Source organism: Protomyctophum parallelum (assembly GCF_964188405.1).
Source record: "Protomyctophum parallelum genome assembly, chromosome: 9".
Lineage (NCBI taxonomy): Eukaryota > Metazoa > Chordata > Actinopteri > Myctophiformes > Myctophidae > Protomyctophum > Protomyctophum parallelum.
The window spans coordinates 12,575,884-12,596,881 of NC_139706.1; the positions used below are offsets into that span (position 1 = coordinate 12,575,884).

The following is a 20,998-nucleotide window of genomic DNA, read 5'->3' on the forward strand; positions in this document are numbered from 1 at the left end:
TGAAATGTGTGGTGTGGTGTTGTAATTTATTTCGTCACAGACACTGGAACGAACTGATGAAGAGGACCAGCACTAGCTTTGAGATAAACCCTGACACCTTCACTCTGGACAATATGTTTGCTATGGAGCTACACAAGCATGCCACCATCATAGGTGACATTGTTACGTCCGCTGTCAAAGAGCTCAGTATTGAGAAGGTGAATACTTTTTTTTTGTTATTATGTTTTCTTCCAACTTTATGCAATGTTGTATCCAAGCATGACTGAAGCAATACATTCATGTGCTTGTGGCAAAATGCTGCTCAGAAAGTGAATGTACACTCTCTGTGTGTGTGTGTGTGCGCAGGGAGTAAAGGAAGTGGTGGAGACCTGGGAAAAGATGAAGTTCAACGTGCAGCGCTACTTTAAAGGCTCCCAGGAGCGAGGCTCCATCCTGGGGGCCGTGGAGGACATCCTGCAGGGTCTGGACGACAACGCCATGAGCCTCCAGAGCATGGCGGGGAGCCGCTTCATCGGGCCCTTCCTGGACACCGTCCAGCAGTGGGAGAAAAGCCTGTCCCTCATCAGTGAGGTCATAGAGGTCAGTCATGGCTAGAACGGGGACAATACAAAAAAAACAATGTATCAAGTTTTTAAAACATGAATACGTTGCATTGTGTGTGTATATATATATATAATGGGATTTATAGCCGCGGCTAATTTGCGACAGGTCCCTTGTTAGGTCTTTCTATATATCTAATAAAAGCAATCATTTACAAAAAGGACATGCAAGAAGCTCTAATCTAAAGTACAAAAACAATAACATTACCATATTACAGTTAAACACCTTTTCATTACATATTTTGAGATCAGTTTTATTTCAGTTGGTAGGGTAATCCGCAACCTTTTAGAGGCATCCGAGAGATTTCGGTGTGGAAATTATCTAGCAGTGTAGTCTGCCCACAACTTTATCAAGTAACTTAAATTGTGAAGCTGTCAAATTAATCTCTTTTGAAGGGAGACCCGAGATGAAATCTCCCGGATCCTTCTTTATTTTTACCTTAAAAATATTGCTTAGCTCACGTACCACATTACTCTTATCAATATCTACTCTATTTATTTCCTCACAGGTGTGGATGCTGGTGCAGCGTAAATGGATGTACCTGGAAAGCATCTTCATCGGTGGTGATATCCGTTCTCAGTTACCGGGTGAAGCTGAGAAGTTTGACGACATTGACAGATTGTTTAAAAAAGTGAGCACAGCCCACATTATCTTCACACGATGACGGCAAAACAACTGCATCGAGACAACGTCACGGCATGCACCATCTATAATGTACTTTTTTTGTCTTTTATACACGTTGTAGCTAATGAATGACACGGTGAAGGATCCGGGCATTAAGCGCTGTTGCCTGGTTCCCAACCGGCTGACAGACTTGCAGGGCCTGAGTGACGGTCTGGAGAGGTGCCAGAAGAGTCTCAACGACTACCTGGATTCAAAACGCAACGCCTTCCCTCGCTTCTTCTTCATCTCTGACGACGAGCTGCTCAGCATCCTGGGTAGCAGCGACCCTGCCTGTGTCCAAGAGCACATGATTAAGGTATCAGGCCAACTGTTCAGAAAGACACATGCAATTCATTATCCTTCCCAGAAGGAACTAGAGGTGCTCTGATCGATCGGCCACTGATCAGTGATCGGCCAATATTCACTCCAAATGACTCGATCAGTGATCTGGAGAAACCGATCTTTTTCTTTTTACCATTTCAGTGGTATAAAAGTAGTATAATATCGTTTTGCATCTTTGTGACAGGCCTAAACATTCTCCCCTTCTTCCCCACACACACAGGAAGTTTTGACGTGGGTTTCGACATAATACTTTTGGAAATATTAAAACTTTCCCCTTAAGCCCAAGATCGGTATCGTTATTGTCCGATCGTGGGAAAAAGAATCGGTGATCAGGTTCGGTCCCAAAAAACCTGATTGGAGCACCTCTAGAAGGAACAGACATGAAATGCGAATTTGCAAACTTCTTATTCCTCACTCACAGATGTACGACAACATTGCGTCCCTGAGGTTTGACGTTGGGAGCAGTGGAGAGACTGTGGCTGGCGCCCTTGTGTCTGCAGAAGGCGAGGTGATGGACTTTAAAAAGCCCGTTCCAGTTGAGGGCAGAGTGGAGGAATGGATGACTGGAGTGTTATTGGAGATGAGGAGGACCAATCGACTCATCACCAAGGAAGCTATCTTCTACTACTGCGACAACAGGAGCAGGTGTGTGTGTGTGTGTGTGTGTGTGTGTGTGTGTGTGTGTGTGTGTGTGTGTGTGTGTGTGTGTGTGTGTGTGTGTGTGTGTGTGTGTGTGTGTGTGTGTGTGTGTGTGTGTGTGTGTGTGTGTGTGTGTGTGTGTGTGTGTGGTCATTATTTGGAATCAACATATAATATCGTATATATATCGTATCGTGGCCTCTGTATCGTGATACATACAGTATCTATCACAAGTAAGACGCGCAAACGCGGGAAGCGAACGCAGCTCGTGTGTGTGTGGTTGTGTGTGTGTGTGTGTGTGTGTGTGTGTGTGTGTGTGTGCTACAGCTGCGCCCTGTGTGTGTGTGTGTGTGTGCTACAGCTGCGCCCTCTGGTGGCGGGCGGGTGGTGTCACAGCGGGACAGACAGACACACAGACACACAGGCCCAATCCCAATCCACTCCCTTGCTGACTCAATGAGCCCTCACTGACTTAGCTGCGCGTTCATGTGAAGTCTGCGAGGGCTTGAGGGATGTCCCATTTGAAATCGGTAAGTCAGTGAGGGCTCAGCCCCGCCCCTTTATGTGCCCTTTGCCAAAGTCAGCGTCGATGCTGACTTTGGGCTGACTTTAGCAAAGAAATTACCCACAGTTCATAGCGTTACCAGTGGAATGAGGGGGATCCTCCGAACGTCAATCATTTAATTATGCAAATTAGTTATGTATCGCGGTTAGAATGTCAACAAACACAATAGTGCTTTCTCACTGTTCTCAAAAGGAGACGGAATGGAAGGATATATAGAGCACCGAAGTCCTGACGTAACTCGCTCATCCCGACCATTCCCCTGGTTCGCGGAAGTGATTTCTCTATGGAGAATAACATGGGGTGATCTTAATATCGTCTACTATAAGCGTTGTGGTCCAAACATAAACAAGCTGTCTCGGCGTTATTGTCAGGGAGGTGTCTCTGTATCGTTTGCAACAGTCAGTCACTCATATATGATACAGTCTGCTTCTAGCGAAAATGTAACTAATTCAGTAGCAGTAACATTAGCGTTTTCTCTCAGTCAGTTGATTCTTCATATCCATATGAGTGAAGCGGCCGGGGTGACATGTTTATTTTTCAAACACAGTTGTTATATGAGGCGATGTCAAATCGCCTCAATGGGGATTACAATGCAACTAAACAAATACATGAACCTGGGGACTGACGCCCTCTACTGAAAGTGACGTCAGACTTCGGTGCTCTATAGGCTATATATTTAATAACAATAATAATAATAATAAGGGAAACATGATGAGAAATGACAAAAGTAGCAAAGTAAAATAATATGGAAATGAAATGTATAATGAATATTATTATATATTAATATTACAACTCATATCACACAGGAAAGTGTATTCATTAAACTAATAATAAAACGATCAGCTTAAATACTAAAATAGACATAATAGACATGTATAAATAGGCAAAGCATGTAGGTAGGCACTGGCTGTGAATAAGGACAGTCTTTATAAAGTGATGCAAAGTGTCATGAATGGCGGACTCATCTTCAAAGTGCTGTCCCATTTCTTTCACAACAATTTGGAGCCCTTGCAGCCTCTCACCCTCAAGCACTTACAGCTGACGTCATTAAAGTCAATGAGGGTCCAGGGCTCAGGGCTTGAGGGAGGCAATTGGGATTGGGCCACAGACATGAGCAGCAGGGTCTCATAGTAAGTGGCTCAGTGCGTTCGCAATGAGGTTGCAGGCAATACCCACTACTACTCCCCAGGACTCAAACTAGTGAAAATATATGATCTACAAGTTCACAACGTGTCACATTGTGGTGCGTTTTGAGCTTGTAGATTGGCTATTTTCACAACTTAAAAAAAAATAATAATTATGGAATGTCTTTGATACTACCATAATTCAATTTATTAATGAAATTATTTCCAAAAAGGTTTGAATTTGTTTTTTGTAGGAAACAAAAAGTAATGGAAGTAACTTGCGACTCGACCCACCGTTTGGGAAACACCGTCGTACAAGGTTGTAATAATCCTCCCACCTCAGGGTTGACTGGATGACACAGTACCAGGGCATGGTGGTGCTGGCCGGGAGCCAGGTGTGGTGGACCTGGGAGGTGGAGGATGTCTTCGACAAGCTGAAGAAGGGAGATAAGCAGGTCCTGAAGAACTACGCCACCAAAATGCACCGGCAGATCGACGAGCTGGTGACGCGCATCGTGCTGCCCATGACGAAGAACGACAGGCGGAAGATCAACACCGCCCTCATCATTGATGTCCACGCCCGAGACATCGTGGACAGCTTTGACAGGTGAGCATCGTCATCAAGCTCACTTACTCTATTGTTCTGTTTGCAACTTCAATTGTCCTTGGATCACGACGGAACTCCCTGCATAATATGTACGTAGACCGTGGCCATTTGTTCAAGACTAGATTTTCTGCCATGGTGTCTTCTTCACAACACACGTTTGCTGCTATAGCAACCAGTAGGCAACCTGGCCTGGCAGAGTCTAAGGTGCTATTTACACGAGGATGGTGTTCATAGAAAATGGCAAAGTCCCGTTGCGTTCTCATTTTTTCTTACCCTTTACACGAGAACGCACGTTATGCTATAATGTGCTATTATGCTATAATGTCGCTAGGTGGCGATAACGGGCTGCCAAATAGACAGGTCACCCGTACAAGAAGAAGAACCCCTCCACGCAAGCCTGCGCAACACGGCTCTGTCTTTTTGGCAAATCTAGAACTTCCTGTTTGAGAGCTAGCAAATTTAAGACATCCGGTTGCTTTCAGAATAAAAGTGTCGTTAATTAAATAATGATTACATTACATTATTAGTATTATTATTACATTACAGCTATTGTAAAGACACATATTATGTTTCTGTGTCAAAATAAGTAATTAAATAACACAGAAACATAATGTGTGTCTTATAGCATCATTTAAATGCTTAATTTGTAGTTTTAATGTGCAAATTACACTTTTTTTCAATACTCTAGAGGATACTCTTATTTTGAAGACATGGTCTTAAATTTGCTAGCTTAGATTTGCCAAAAAACAGTGCCGCGCAAGCGGCTCAACACTGCTCTGGGCTGACACTGACAGGCAAAAGCACCACGGGATGGTATATATTTTATTAGGCTACATAAACGCTATGCTATACCGCCTATCACAAGGCTTTTTATTTACATCATGGTTTTACATTCACCATCGCTGATGAGCAGCACTTTGTAGGCGAGGAGGGAGGCTTGTTCAGGAACTCCATTATATCATAATTATATGGCTCTGCATCAACGTAATAAACATATGCGCTGTGAGCCAACGTGAGCCATGATGTCATAAGTTTTGCGGATTCACCGTTTTGCCTGTTTACACGGAGAAGGGATAAAACGGCGTTCTCAAAGATTTCCACTCTGGAAGGTGGTTTCACTTTGTTGCGTTTTCACCTCATGAGAACACGGTTCTCGTCTAAACAACCACAACAAACGGTACTTTATTTTGCCGTTTTCTATGAACACCATCCTCGTGTAAATAGCACCTAAGACGTACAGGTCAGATCATTGGAGGTTTCATACCCTCAAAAGAGCATGATAATGGTGTATCGCACCATGCAACAGCACATACCAGCCATCCCTGAACAAGCCATCCCCTTCTTCCAGGAGAATTTCCACAGATCATTGAAGGTCTGGCCACTGTCACGGCCAGCAAATATAATACATTCTCTCCATCAACAAAGTTGGTATGGTGACTATGGTGGTTATACGGGGCGACAGTGGCTCAGGGGTAGAGTGACGGGATGGCAACCACAAGGTTCCCAGTTTGAACCTGGGCTCCCCCAGAGTTAGTGTCGAAGTGTCCTTGAGCAAGACACTGAATTGCTCCCGATGTGCAGGTTGGTGCCTTGTATGGTTTACTCCGGCATCGGTGTGTGAATGGGTGAATGTACGTAATGCACAATCTCTGTAAAGCGCCTTGGATAAAGGCGCTATATAAATGCACCATTTACCATTTATACATTGTCACTTGAATATGTCCTGTGACCGCTACCACACCCTTTCGGGGTCCTCGGGGATACACACGGCAAGTTTGAAGTCATAATATTGTCCATTGAAGAAACCCAAGTCTGTTTATAAAATGAGTAGACCTGTGGTTCCCAATGCGTATTGCACGTTGCAACGTGTAGTGAGTGAGTCTTTTAGTTTTTACTAATAATAGAGGGTTTATGTGGTTAATGGTAAATGGATTATGTTTATGAGACTGTGAGTAGATAATTCTGTAGTCTAAACCAGTGGTCCTTGAGGGGGTTCCAGATGGTCCCCAGTTAAATGATGGACAGTTGGTAACCAAATGGACCCTTATACTGTAGATCTTTAACTCTTGAGAGCGTAAAATGAAACCAAATGGGTAAGCGTCCATTTGGTTTTTAGTCAGGTTTTGGGCCGGGTCTTTAGTCGCTTTAGTTGCATTACTTAATTTACAAGAAGTCTACACATTTAGAGAGAATCTAGAAGTTTTAAAAAAAACAAATGGACCCTTACGGGGTCAACACAATGAACACATCGACTGGTATGGTCCTTTCACCTCTCTTTTCCTCCAGCATTATGGACGCCCGTGGGTTTGAGTGGCAGAGCCAGCTGAGGTTCTACTGGGACCGGGAGCCCGATGATCTGTTTGTGCGCCAGTGCAGCGCTGCCTTCTCCTACGGCTACGAGTACATGGGGCTGAACGGTCGTCTGGTTATCACCCCCCTTACGGACCGCATCTACCTCACACTCACACAGGTCTGGGTGGCTCTGCTGACCGCATCAGTGCAATTACTTATACATTACGAATAATAATGCAATCAGCTATTTAGAGTGTGTGTGTGTGTGTGTGTGTGTGTGTGTGTGTGTGTGTGTGTGTGTACACACACACACACAAGGTGGTTGTGAGGGGCCTACAATTGGCTGGCCTCTCCAAAAGGAGGGCCAAAGTACTGCTCAGATCAGCCATTGTAGGAAGGCAAACCACTCAATTTGGAAGAGGCGTTGTTTCCTTTATCCATAGCAGACATGATTTACTGTATGTGAATTATGTCTGCTGTAAGTATGTCAACTATACTGTATGTAACAATGTTCTTTCGTCTATGCACTTAGTTGTAACTGGCTGTTCTTCTATTGTCTGAATGCACTGGCAGTGTTCTCCTATTGTCTGACTGCACTGACGCAGTGTTTATATCCTTTTGTACAACAGATCTTTCTGTTTACTTCCGTTTATGTGGACATACCGGTAAATAAACATTTCTAATTATTATTAATTTACTCAGGCCCTTTCCATGTACCTGGGTGGAGCGCCCGCTGGACCAGCCGGTACAGGAAAGACGGAATCGACTAAAGACCTGGCCAAGGCTTTGGGCCTCCTCTGTGTGGTGACCAACTGTGGAGAGGGCATGGACTACATGGTGAGAGACCTCTGACCCCAAACAAGAACTAACAAATATCCACTGTTCTCCTGCGTTTAATTCAACACCTTTTATCTGTCCTGTGTGTGTGTGTGTGTGTAGGCGGTAGGGAAGATCTTCTCTGGTCTCGCTCAGTGTGGAGCCTGGGGCTGCTTTGATGAGTTCAATCGTATCGAAGCATCAGTGCTGTCTGTCATCTCCTCCCAGATACAGACTATCCGCAATGCTCTTATTAGACACCTCAAAAGGTTCCGCGTAAGTCAAATCCAGGGCCTAACCTCCAAAGTATTTCTCGTGGTAAAATGATACAGTGGATATTACCCAGTCATTCAGTTTGAGCCTTATCTGCAAAAGGCACAAGACTTATTCACGTGAAAGGCTTGTTTCTTCCATTGCTCCTGATCCTGATTGCGACCTGATCCTACCTCTCACGTGTTTCAGTTTGAGGGCCAGGAGATCAGTATGGACGACCGCATGGGGATCTTCATCACGATGAACCCAGGGTACGCGGGGCGCACTGAGCTGCCAGAGTCAGTCAAAGCTCTCTTCAGGCCGGTGGTCGTCATTGTTCCTGACCTGCAGCAGATCTGTGAGATCATGCTCTTCTCCGAAGGCTTCCTCATGGCCAAGGTGAATGCATGCACGCATGCACTCATGCTAGGGATGAGCGATAATTATCAACCCGATAATCATCCCGATAAATCCAATAACATAATTGTTTGTATCTGCTGATAAAGCACCCAGCGTGTCATAGGCATGATATACTGTATTTGCTTAGATCAAAGTTATGTTAAATGTACCGTTACTCACTACTAGTATGTATTTTTATGTATGTGTGTATATATTTGTATTATCGGTATATTAGTATCGGTATCGGTGTTGAGAAGCAGGAAGTTATCTATATTCTGCATGCCTAACTCACGCACGCACGCACGCACGCACGCACGCACGCACGCACGCACGCACGCACGCACGCACGCACGCACGCACGCACGCACGCACACACACACACACACACACACACACACACACACACACACACACACACACACACACACCACACACACACACACACCCCTACGTTTTGGCAGTCACTGATTCAGTAACTAATCTGACTTGTTGTTTAATGCAGAATCTAGCAAAGAAGATGACGGTGCTGTATAAACTGGCGCGTGGGCAACTGTCCAAGCAGTCACATTATGACTTCGGCCTGCGAGCCCTCAAATCTGTGTTGGTGATGGCAGGAGAACTGAAGAGAGGTTCACCAGACCTCAATGAGGTAAAGGAAATAAAAAGAAACTGTCCCGACAAAGAAAGTTTCTTTTTGGCTTGTTCTAATGGTCGTTACACATCAAGAGCAACATGAATATACAACACAAACTTTGCTATATGGCTGAAGAGCGAGTCACTTGGTCTAATTCTATAACTGACAGATTATTACTCAAGTTTGTAGATGTGACATTACTAGTGTCCTATGGCTCTGTCTCTGTGGTTGCAAATTACTGCAAAAGACAATTTATTTCATTGAAATGTCTTTGTTGATATGCAAGGGCCTGAGGAAGGTCACAAGACCGAACGTTGCTCTCTGCTCTTTCAAAATAAATGCTCTTGAACCTGGCAAGTGGTGGTGTGCGGGTGCCCCTTCTTTCTCGTTGATATATTTAAATAAAGACATTGCATGAACAAATCGCTCTTGGTTTTGTTAAAGGTCATACTGTAAGACCTAAGTTTTCTTCTATTCAGCAAGTATTTTAATATCTCAAGTTCTATTCTTCACTCTCTGTCCCTGTCATTTCCCCCTTCCTTCCCTGTCAGGACGTGGTGCTCATGCGTGCCCTACGAGACATGAACCTGCCAAAGTTTGTGTTTGAGGACGTGCCTCTGTTTCTGGGGCTGATCACAGACCTGTTCCCTGGGCTGGACTGTCCCCGTGTTCGCTACCCCAGGTTCAATGATGCTGTAGAGCACAGCTTCCAGGAGAAAAAATACACCTTGCTGTCTGATCAGGTATTCTGCCTGCACAGTGTGAAATAAGTTTATTCATATTCATAAAGGCTTCATCTAAATACTGAAATATATATATATATTTTTAACTTAACCCAGTAAAACCGGGAAAGCATATATGTAATTTTAGATTTTAGAGTTGGCTATTCAAAAATAGCAGATATACAAGCTCACAGCGTGTCGAGCTTGTACATCTGCTATTTTTGATTTTCTTTTAATCTTGAAAGTGTGAGAACTACTGATTTAGAAGGCACTTGCAGAATCATTTTTTAAATCTTTATTTATAACAATCATGACATACAATACAATACAATACATACACAAACAAAGCAGTTATCAGTACAACAATACAACATCTAGGCCATCATCAGGACAGGGGGATTTATTAAAATATACAAATAGACGAATATACTGTCATAATTAATCATGTGTGGTACAGCCCTATGGAGTATGGAATCTAAGAAGAAGAACTAAGAAAAATATTGAAAGTGGTTTTAATTCAAATAAAATAGTTATAGAGGGAAATTATAATGTATTAAGACATACAGTATTTGGCTTATAAGCTAAGTAAATACTTATAACATTTAACAGAAAACATTAAAAAGTGAGGTAGCACTTTACAATAATGACCCGTTATAAAGCATTTATAAACGTTTATAAGCAGTTTGTAGACTATTAACAAATCATTATTAACCTGTTTGTTGACATTCGTAAATGATTATTAAAACCGTTATAACTATGGTTACAAATCATTTATAAGGTATTAGTAAGTAGTAAACTATTCATTAATAAGCCATTTATATACATCTGTAAATGATTATTAAATCATTTATAATGACCCCATGATAAAGCATTTATAAACGTTTATAAGCAGTTTGTAGACTATTAACAAATAATTAACAACCTGCTTGTTTACATTTGTAAATGATTACTAAAACCTTTATAACAAATTTACAAATAATTTATAAAGTATTAGTAAGTAGTAAAACTATTCATGAATAAGCCATGTATAATACATCTGTAAATGATTATTAAATCATTTGTAACTGATGTTATATAATATATACAAGCTATTTGTATATTTGGGAAATGTGTTTGTTCATGTTTAACATATACTTTGTAAAACATTCCTAAAATATCTATAAATCCTTAGTACATGTTATTAAGTGGAGGAGGACAGTCATACTCGGATACGAGTGACCGCCGCCGATGATGATGAAAGTGACGACAGTTCATCATTTACAACTGTCTGTTAATGTTTGTTCATGTTTAACATATGCTTTGTAAAACATTCCTAAAACATATATAAATCCTTAGTACATGTTATTAAGGTCCCTATAGTAAAGTGACGACAGTTCATAATTTACAACTGTCTGTTAATGTTTGTTCATGTTTAACATATGCTTTGTAAAACATTCCTAAAACATATATAAATCCTTAGTACATGTTATTAAGGTCCCTATAGTAAAGTGACGACAGTTCATCATTTACAACTGTCTGTTAATGTTTGTTCATGTTTAACCCAACATCATTTTATGTTGAAGATGTTGTGTTGCATTGTGGGTAATCCTCAGTACAGAGGAACTCCATACTGAGGGTAAGATGGTCTCCTGTTTGCTCAGGCACAAACAAATTAATTACAAACATCTAAGCTTCATATAAGTGGCCAGATATGCACTCATGTTTACATAGTGTTATTCAGTAACATTCGTTTTTGTATGTCATGGTATCATATGACATTGTTTATTTAATTGTTTGAAAAACGGTTAGCATGTTAGCTAGCTGTTAGCACAACTGTTAGCTGTGCTGTGTAGCCTGTGTTACATGAGAATTCACTGACACTTCATGTAAGTGAATTCTCAAAAACGAATGTTACTGAATAACACTATGTAAACATGAGTGCATATCTGGCCACTTATATGAAGCATAGATGTTTGTAATTAATTTGTTTGTGCCTGAGAAAACAGGAGACCATCTTACCCTCAGTATGGAGTTCCTCTGTACTGAGGATTACCCACAATGCAACACAACATCTTCAACATAAAATGATGTAGGGTTAAACATGAACAAACATTAACAGACAGTTGTAAATTATGAACCCTACATAATTTTATGTTGAAGATGTTGTGTTGCATTGTGGGTAATCCTCAGTACAGAGGAACTCCATACTGAGGGTAAGATGGTCTCCTGTTTGCTCAGGCACAAACAAATTAATTACAAACATCTAAGCTTCATATAAGTGGCCAGATATGCACTCATGTTTACATAGTGTTATTCAGTAACATTCGTTTTTGAGAATTCACTTACATGGAGTGTCAGTGAATTCTCATGTAACACAGGCTACACAGCACAGCTAACAGCTGTGCTAACAGCTAGCTAACATGCTAACCGTTTTTCAAACAATTAAATAAACAATGTCATATGATACCATGTCATACAAAAACGAATGTTACTGAATAACACTATGTAAACATGAGTGCATATCTGGCCACTTATATGAAGCTTAGATGTTTGTAATAAATTTGTTTGTGCCTGTCCCTGAGCAAACAGGAGACCCTCAGTATGGAGTTCCTCTGTACTGAGGATTACCCACAATGCAACACAACATCTTCAACATAAAATGATGTAGGGTTAAACATGAACAAACATTAACAGACAGTTGTAAATTATGAACTGTCGTCACTTTACTATAGGGACATTAATAACATGTACTAAGGATTTATATATGTTTTAGGAATGTTTTACAAAGCATATGTTAAACATGAACAAACATTAACAGACAGTTGTAAATTATGAACTGTCGTCACTTTACTATAGGGACCTTAATAACATGTACTAAGGATTTATATATGTTTTAGGAATGTTTTACAAAGCATATGTTAAACATGAACAAACATTAACAGACAGTTGTAAATTATGAACTGTCGTCACTTTACTATAGGGACCTTAATAACATGTACTAAGGATTTATATATGTTTTAGGAATGTTTTACAAAGCATATGTTAAACATGAACAAACATTAACAGACAGTTGTAAATGATGAACTGTCGTCACTTTCATCATCATCGGCGGTCACTCGTATCCGAGTATGACTGTCCTCCTCCACTTAATAACATGTACTAAGGATTTATAGATATTTTAGGAATGTTTTACAAAGTATATGTTAAACATGAACAAACACATTTCCCAAATATACAAATAGCTTGTATATATTATATAACAGTTACAAATGATTTAATAATCATTTACAGATGTATTATACATGGCTTATTCATGAATAGTTTTACTACTTACTAATACTTTATAAATTATTTGTAAATTTGTTTTAAAGGTTTTAGTAATCATTTACAAATGTAAACAAGCAGGTTGTTAATGATTTGTTAATAGTCTACAAACTGCTTATAAACGTTTATAAATGCTTTATCATGGGGTCATTACAAATGATTTAATAATCATTTACAGATGTATATAAATGGCTTATTAATGAATAGTTTACTACTTACTAATACCTTATAAATGATTTGTAACCATAGTTATAACGGTTTTAATAATCATTTACGAATGTCAACAAACAGGTTAATAATGATTTGTTAATAGTCTACAAACTGCTTATAAACGTTTATAAATGCTTTATAACGGGTCATTATTGTAAAGTGCTACCAAAAGTGAACATAAATGGACAGTTCTTGCAGCATTCCTATTTTTTTTAGTCATAAATTGTTTTAATAATAATAATAATAATAATAATATAATAATGTACTGATGTCCATGACCGTTTGAGCTGCACTGTAGGGGTACAGATGTATAATGAGACCATGATGACCATACTTTACTTTGTGGGGTTTCAGGTGGATAAAGTGGTACAGATGTATGAGACCATGATGACCAGACACACTACCATGGTGGTGGGTCCTACCGGAGGAGGAAAATCTGTCGTGATCAGCACATTATGTCAGGCCCAGTCCAAGTTAGTTCTGCTGTGCACAGTTTGACATTCATTCAGTGATCTTAATTTTGTGTAGTAGCTCTCTCACTGTGGTATATGCTGTATTTTGTCATGTCCACACGCAACAGGTTAGGCTTGCAGACTAAGGTGTACTGCCTGAACCCTAAGGCCATGAGTGTCATCGAGCTGTACGGCATCCTGGATCCTGACACTCGAGACTGGACCGACGGCATCCTGTCCAACATCTTCCGCGACATCAACAAGCCCACAGACAAAAAAGAGAGGAGGTACAAAGAAAAAAAAACACTCCTGATATTTCAGCATACGAAGTGGCATGATATTTATGCGACACGTCCCGGGCGCTGGGCACTATAGTGTCTACAGTTGTAATGTCTCCTAAAAGTGGAAGACAGATGAGACTAAATTAACATGATGCTGGTCTCATTGGAAATGAGGAAGAAATACCACATACTGCCTCACGCTGCTTCCTACTGGCAGTGCTCCTACTGGCGATCAACAAAATGTGTTGATCACAAAAATATGATATATACTTTTAGTGTGTATCACATACAAATAGGTGAATCTCAAAATGAACTCTCATAAATCTGGTGTAAAGGTAGCCTGTACACATTTCAATCCTCAGGTACATCCTGTTCGATGGGGACGTGGATGCACTGTGGGTCGAGAACATGAACTCTGTGATGGACGACAACAAGCTACTCACTCTGGCCAACGGAGAGAGAATCCGTCTACAGGGACACTGTGCTCTGCTCTTTGAGGTTGGTTAGAATCCGTCTACAGGGACACTGTGCTCTGCTCTTTGAGGTTGGTTAGAATCCGTCTACAGGGACACTGTGCTCTGCTCTTTGAGGTTGGTTAGAATCCGTCTACAGGGACACTGTGCTCTGCTCTTTGAGGTTGGTTAGAATCCGTCTACAGGGACACTGTGCTCTGCTCTTTGAGGTTGGTTAGAATCCGTCTACAGGGACACTGTGCTCTGCTCTTTGAGGTTGGTTAGAATCCGTCTACAGGGACACTGTGCTCTGCTCTTTGAGGTTGGTTAGAATCCGTCTACAGGGACACTGTGCTCTGCTCTTTGAGGTTGGTTAGAATCCGTCTACAGGGACACTGTGCTCTGCTCTTTGAGGTTGGTTAGAATCCGTCTACAGGGACACTGTGCTCTGCTCTTTGAGGTTGGTTAGAATCCGTCTACAGGGACACTGTGCTCTGCTCTTTGAGGTTGGTTAGAATCCGTCTACAGGGACACTGTGCTCTGCTCTTTGAGGTTGGTTAGAATCCGTCTACTGGGACACTGTGCTCTGCTCTTTGAGGTTGGTTAGAATCCGTCTACAGGGACACTGTGCTCTGCTCTTTGAGGTTGGTTAGAATCCGTCTACAGGGACACTGTGCTCTGCTCTTTGAGGTTGGTTAGAATCCGTCTACAGGGACACTGTGCTCTGCTCTTTGAGGTTGGTTAGAATCCGTCTACAGGGACACTGTGCTCTGCTCTTTGAGGTTGGTTAGAATCCGTCTACAGGGACACTGTGCTCTGCTCTTTGAGGTTGGTTAGAATCCGTCTACAGGGACACTGTGCTCTGCTCTTTGAGGTTGGCTGGAATTTCCACATTTCTCCGTTCCTGTATGCAGCATGGTGCGTTTCTCATTGTATATGCAGTGGTGGAAAAAGTACTCAAATGGTTTACGTAAAAGGTTCCCAACCTTTCTATTACCACGGACCAGCTGACGGTTCAGAAAATGTTGCGCATCATCGTACCAAAACACGGAAGACAGTTGACTGAAGGCCTCAAGCAGCCTATCCGCTGCTATATTATTATATCACAACATAATGTTATGTCATTGTCATTCGATATTGGATGGAGCCCGCACACCACAGGTATAAGAAAGACGTTCTTTATTGAGAATTCTGACTGTCAGAATTCTCAATTCTCTTTAGCCCAGCACCCAGCCTGTCGATGTGCGTATTCTACGTCCGCTCTATATCATTGTCATTGGCCATATCATTGATCCTGTTGACGCACGGTTATAGATATAGCTTATAGATATAGATGGTTGAGAAAACTTGGGATTCCCTTCTCTCGTTAGTCTCGTACCAGTGGGACATGTCCCGTGTACCAGTGGGACATGTCCCGTGTACCAGTGGGACATGTCCCGTGTACCAGTGGGACATGTCCCGTGTACCAGTGGGACATGTCCCACGTACCAGCACAGGTACACAACGTACCAATGGTTGGGAACCTCTGCTTTACACCACTGATTGTACTGTATATGGCAACGTTATGATGTTTTACACTTAACAGGTTGGAGATCTGCAGTATGCCTCTCCTGCCACCGTGTCACGCTGTGGCATGGTGTTTGTCGACCCCAAAAATCTTCGCTTTGCCCCATACTGGCAGAAATGGGTTAGCAGCAGACCACTTAAGGTTTGAGAAACATAATACTCTACGTATTGATGTAAGATTCTCTAGTGACAATGTATAATTATAAGCATGTCTCAACTCCATCTGCCTTTGTTCTTCTCCAGGTGCAACAAGACCTGAACATGCTGTTTGAGAAATATGTACCCAGCGCCATTGGCATGATAGTGGACGGTGTTGTGGATGGCAAGCAGGGACAGAAATTGAGGACCATCCTCCCTCAGACAGATCTGAACATGGTTGGTTCATCCTGTCTGTCTCAAACGCTGCCATCACTAAACACTGTTGTATTGAAATCCAGCAGAAAGTGCTTTGGTTGACGTGGTGGTTCTTTGTGGGTGGTGTGTTCAGGTGAAGCAGTTGTCCATGATGCTGGATGCCCTGCTGGTGGCTGAGGAATACACCGCAGAGGTCCTGGAGTGCTACTTCCTGGAAGCACTGTACTGTTCTCTAGGGGCTACCTTGTTGGACAACAGCAGGAAAAGGTTTGATGACTTTATCAAGAAACGGTCCTGCTTAACTGTGGGGAATGATGAGAAAGCCACCACTGGGCCCGGAGAGATCCCAGGTTAGAAAACAAACCATATAAGATGATTATCAGAGCATTAAATTGGTGTACCGGTAATACAGATAATAAATATGTAAATATTAAATATGTCCTGACTCCACACAGGTTACCTGCCCACTCTGTATGATTTCCATTTTGATGGTTCAAAGAACAAATGGGTTCCCTGGAGTTCCCTGGTCTCCAAATATGTCCATGATCCTGACAAAAAGTTTATTGAAATTCTTGGTAAAGTTTAACTTTTTTGACTGTGACATAATATTTTTAAAGAAAATAAACAATGACTTGGATTTTAAATGTATGTACTGCCTGAACCCTTCATTCTTGTCCTTGCAGTCCCAACCGTGGACACTACCAGAGCCAGCTGGATGTTGGAACAAATGGTGAAGATAAAGAGACCGGTGGTTCTGGTGGGAGAGTCTGGGACGTCGAAAACCGCCACCACTCTGAACTTCCTGAAGAACCTGAAAGTGGACACTACTGTGAGTTTACTGTTTAACCATTCATATACTGTATGTAATGTCTACTACTGGCAGTTGTTTTGATACATCCATTAAAACGTCAGATTAAACCCGGGTCCCCTGCACAAGTGCCCAAATTAACAACTAATCTAATAATTCTATACTGCATGTGTGCTGGCTGAGGCCTCATACACACGTATCAAACAAATGTTCTGTGTTCCGTGTCTGTGATTAATGGCTGCCACAATGCAATTCTAATGGGAGTCACATAGTTTGACCAAACATTTGTGTTTGATTGCTGATTGCTGCCCCATCAAACACAAAAGTTTGGTCAAACCACGTGACTCCCATTGGAATTGCATTGTGGCAGCCATTAATCACAGACGGAACACATCGTTTCATATGTGTGTATGAGGCCTGAGAAATAGAATGTTGACCTTCAGACTTGTAAACCTGTAGTAGTGAGTGATCCTACCCAACAACGGGATCTAAATTTCGTTTTCATTTTTGTTCACACACAAAAGACGTTATGGATTGCAACTTTAACCATTTCCCCCTGTTTCCAGATAACTCTGACAATTAACTTCTCATCGAGAACCACCTCCATGGACCTGCAGAGGAACCTGGAGGCCAATGTGGAGAAAAGGACCAAAGAGATTTACGGCCCCCCGATGGGGAAGCGATTACTGGTCTTTATGGATGACCTGAACATGCCACGGGTATTCACGGCAATATCTGTATTCGCTTCCCTTTTGACCAAGCCTGCAATTGCTTGAATGTTTGTCCATATTATGTTCCACCGGAACTATTCTCGAACTCAAGCTTATTTACGTTCCACGTTACGCTCTAGGTGGACGAGTATGGCACACAGCAGCCTATTGCGCTGCTGAAGCTGCTGTTGGACCGAGGAGGCATGTACAACAGAGAGAAGGAGCTCAACTATAAGGTCCTCAAAGACCTGGGCTTCATAGCGGCCATGGGGAAAGCAGGAGGCGGCAGGAATGAGGTGGATCCTCGCTTCATCTCCCTCTTCAGCGTGTTCAACATCCCTTTCCCGGAGGAGGAGTCCCTCCACCGTATCTACGCCTCCATTATCAAAGGCCACACTGAAGTGAGTAACAGAATTTTAACACTTTCTTTAAAACAAATCTTTCTCCTAGTATAATCATAGTTCCATAATGATCATGTTTTAGGGGGGGGAAATCACGGCATAACCTCTTTAAGTTGAAAGACAAGTGCAGGTATCAAATATATATTCTAATGTATGTACACACAATTAATAGAATGAATTCCACATTGTTGTTACATGCTTGGATAATTATGTCTTCTTGGCAGACTGTTTGTTTGGTTATGAAGACTCTTTGATCTTTGATTATCAACAAAAATAAACATGAGCCAGGTATTAAGCATGATTAAATGTTTTAGTCTTTTGAAGAGGCCATAAAGAAGGTGTGTGATACGGTGACCTCGTGCACACTGGAGTTGTATAAGAACATCATCAGAGAGCTGCCGCCCACGCCCTCCAAGTTCCACTACATTTTCAACCTGAGGGACCTCTCAAGGGTTTACAATGGACTGACCGCCACAAACTCTGAGAGGTATGCCGCAGTAGGTTAATGTTATTACTACGTAATGTCACTTTTCACTTTGGCTTGTTTACGTTTCTCTGTCTTGGTGTGTTTCTTTGACAGGTTTTTGACTGTCTCCCAGTTTGTACGTGTTTGGAGGAATGAATGCCTGAGAGTATTCCACGATAGACTCATCAATGAAACTGATAAAACCCTGGTAGTTATACACACTGTAGTCACTTTTTTATATTGACTGAAGGAACAAAGTGACGTTTTTGCAATTACACATCTCATTGCAATTTCAAATACGTGTTCTTGTTATCAATGTTCACCCCATGGATATTACATTTAATCCCTTGAAAATTGTATTTATTCTTTTTTGCCTCTAGGTACAAGATCATATAAAGAACTTAATTGAAGAGCATTTCAAGTCAGACCTAGAGTCAGCCATGAAGGACCCTATCCTATATGGAGACTACAAGTCAGCCCTCAGTGAGTCTGAACCCAGAGTTTATGAGGACATATGCGACTATGAAGCTTCTAAAGCCTTGTTCCAGGTACTGTTCCAGTTAAGGTTGGCCTCAGTATGATGTGATGCTATAGTACAACTACTATATAAGTATAATCTACAATTATAAGATATCTAAAGATCATGGTTTACTCTGCAGGAGATTCTAGAGGAGTACAACGAGACCAAGTCTAGAATGAATCTGGTTCTGTTCAATGACGCCCTTGAGCATCTGACCCGAGTGCATAGGATCCTCCGTATGGACCGCGGCCACGCTCTGTTGGTCGGCGTGGGAGGCTCCGGCAGGCAGTCCTTAACCAAGCTGGCTGCTTTCACCGCTGGCTGTGAGGTACGGTGGAACATCAATATTAAAGACAAAGGTTGCAGTGATAAATCTCCATTTTGTAACAGTCGCTGTGTAAACCTACTGTATATATGCCCTCAGGTGTTTGAGATCACCCTAAGCCGAGGCTATGCTGAGTCGAACTTCCGCGAGGATCTGAAAAGCCTGTACCTGAAGCTGGGCATCGAAAACAAGAAGACGGTGTTCCTGTTCACTGACGGCCATGTTGTCGAGGAGGGCTTCCTTGAACTCATCAACAACATGCTCACCTCCGGTCTGAAAAACATAGAACATCCTGGCTTATACTCTCATTCATAAATGTTTTTCTCTCACTGTGACAGCTCTAGAACTGCTCTCAATTCAATCTCCATTCACAGGCATCGTTCCTGCGTTGTTCCTCGACGATGAGAAGGAGTCTGTCATTAATCAGCTGCGTGATGAAGCCATGAAGAAGGGCGCTGGACCTTCCAAGGACAGCATGTGGCAGTACTTTGTCGACAAGAGTGCCAGCAACCTGCACATCGTCCTGTGCATGTCCCCAGTGGGGGATGCCCTCAGAACACGCTGCAGGAACTTTCCAGGTGAGATATCGTGCCACAATCTGTCTGCAATTCTTAAGGCCTATGAGTTTTCGGTGAAGAGGTGACCACCTAAAACAACAACATGACGTCACACTGCGGTGACCACCGCTCAAAACATATCTCTCTGTGGTCAGGTCTTCACCAAAAACTGTACTATGATTATGAATAGACCTTTATTGCATGCATGATCTAATATGTAAAAAACACACTTGTGTGAAGTGAGCGGCGCCTTTCATCACAATGATGAGGGACTATCCTAATCCTATGCACAGCTTTGTGTGTATGTCTGTTTGTCTGTATGAGCAGTGAGCACGGAATCGATGACTTTGATTGGCTGATGTATGATGATGTTCTCATCATTTTTTTTTCTCTCACTGCGACAGCAGAACCTTCTTGAATTGAAGATAAGACAATTCCCGCAGATGTAAAGGCAGAGAATTCCATTTAGACCCTCTGAAGCCTATATTAAACTATATTAGTTTGTGACGTACAGGCCTTTGGAGGTCTGAGGTGATTTGAGCTACGTGTTGAGTAATTATGGACCTGAGAATTATACCCAAATATCATTTGAATTATCATATCATATATTGAATTTCATCATGATGATGACGTATGATGATGAGATGATCATCAGACATCAGCCAATCAAACTCATCAATTCCGTGCTCATACGGACAGACATACACAGAAAGCTGTGCATAGGAGCGGCTAGCGCCACTCAAAAATTGTTTGTATCACATGTTTTTCTCTTAATTTCATAGGACTGGTGAACAACACTGGGATAGATTGGTTCCTGCCGTGGCCTCCGCAGGCATTACACGCCGTGGCCCAATCATTCCTTGGTCTGTAATTCACACCACCATGCATGCTTTCACTACTACTGTTGAATGGAGTTGTTTTATGCATGCTAAACGAGT

The 20,998-nt window shown here is 42.0% G+C and overlaps 1 protein-coding gene across 1 annotated transcript in view; it reads left to right on the forward strand.

Moving 5' to 3' along the window:
* dnah10 (dynein axonemal heavy chain 10) overlaps positions 1–20,998 on the forward strand; it is a gene marked incomplete at its 5' end in the record, with an annotated part of 50,409 nt that overhangs the window by 12,409 nt on the left and 17,002 nt on the right. The window contains 30 exons of the mRNA XM_083773101.1: positions 41–197; positions 346–579; positions 1,109–1,231; positions 1,346–1,579; positions 2,027–2,250; positions 4,277–4,540; positions 6,827–7,010; positions 7,535–7,669; positions 7,772–7,924; positions 8,111–8,299; positions 8,802–8,948; positions 9,485–9,676; positions 13,523–13,641; positions 13,749–13,907; positions 14,264–14,375; positions 15,204–15,227; positions 15,939–16,061; positions 16,163–16,294; positions 16,407–16,623; positions 16,729–16,848; positions 16,957–17,102; positions 17,648–17,800; positions 17,932–18,192; positions 18,507–18,679; positions 18,773–18,866; positions 19,039–19,206; positions 19,318–19,506; positions 19,603–19,774; positions 19,878–20,081; positions 20,843–20,923. Of these exons, the coding sequence (XP_083629227.1) occupies positions 41–197; positions 346–579; positions 1,109–1,231; positions 1,346–1,579; positions 2,027–2,250; positions 4,277–4,540; positions 6,827–7,010; positions 7,535–7,669; positions 7,772–7,924; positions 8,111–8,299; positions 8,802–8,948; positions 9,485–9,676; positions 13,523–13,641; positions 13,749–13,907; positions 14,264–14,375; positions 15,204–15,227; positions 15,939–16,061; positions 16,163–16,294; positions 16,407–16,623; positions 16,729–16,848; positions 16,957–17,102; positions 17,648–17,800; positions 17,932–18,192; positions 18,507–18,679; positions 18,773–18,866; positions 19,039–19,206; positions 19,318–19,506; positions 19,603–19,774; positions 19,878–20,081; positions 20,843–20,923 (4,883 nt within the window). The remainder of the gene's footprint in view (positions 1–40; positions 198–345; positions 580–1,108; positions 1,232–1,345; positions 1,580–2,026; positions 2,251–4,276; positions 4,541–6,826; positions 7,011–7,534; positions 7,670–7,771; positions 7,925–8,110; positions 8,300–8,801; positions 8,949–9,484; positions 9,677–13,522; positions 13,642–13,748; positions 13,908–14,263; positions 14,376–15,203; positions 15,228–15,938; positions 16,062–16,162; positions 16,295–16,406; positions 16,624–16,728; positions 16,849–16,956; positions 17,103–17,647; positions 17,801–17,931; positions 18,193–18,506; positions 18,680–18,772; positions 18,867–19,038; positions 19,207–19,317; positions 19,507–19,602; positions 19,775–19,877; positions 20,082–20,842; positions 20,924–20,998) is intronic.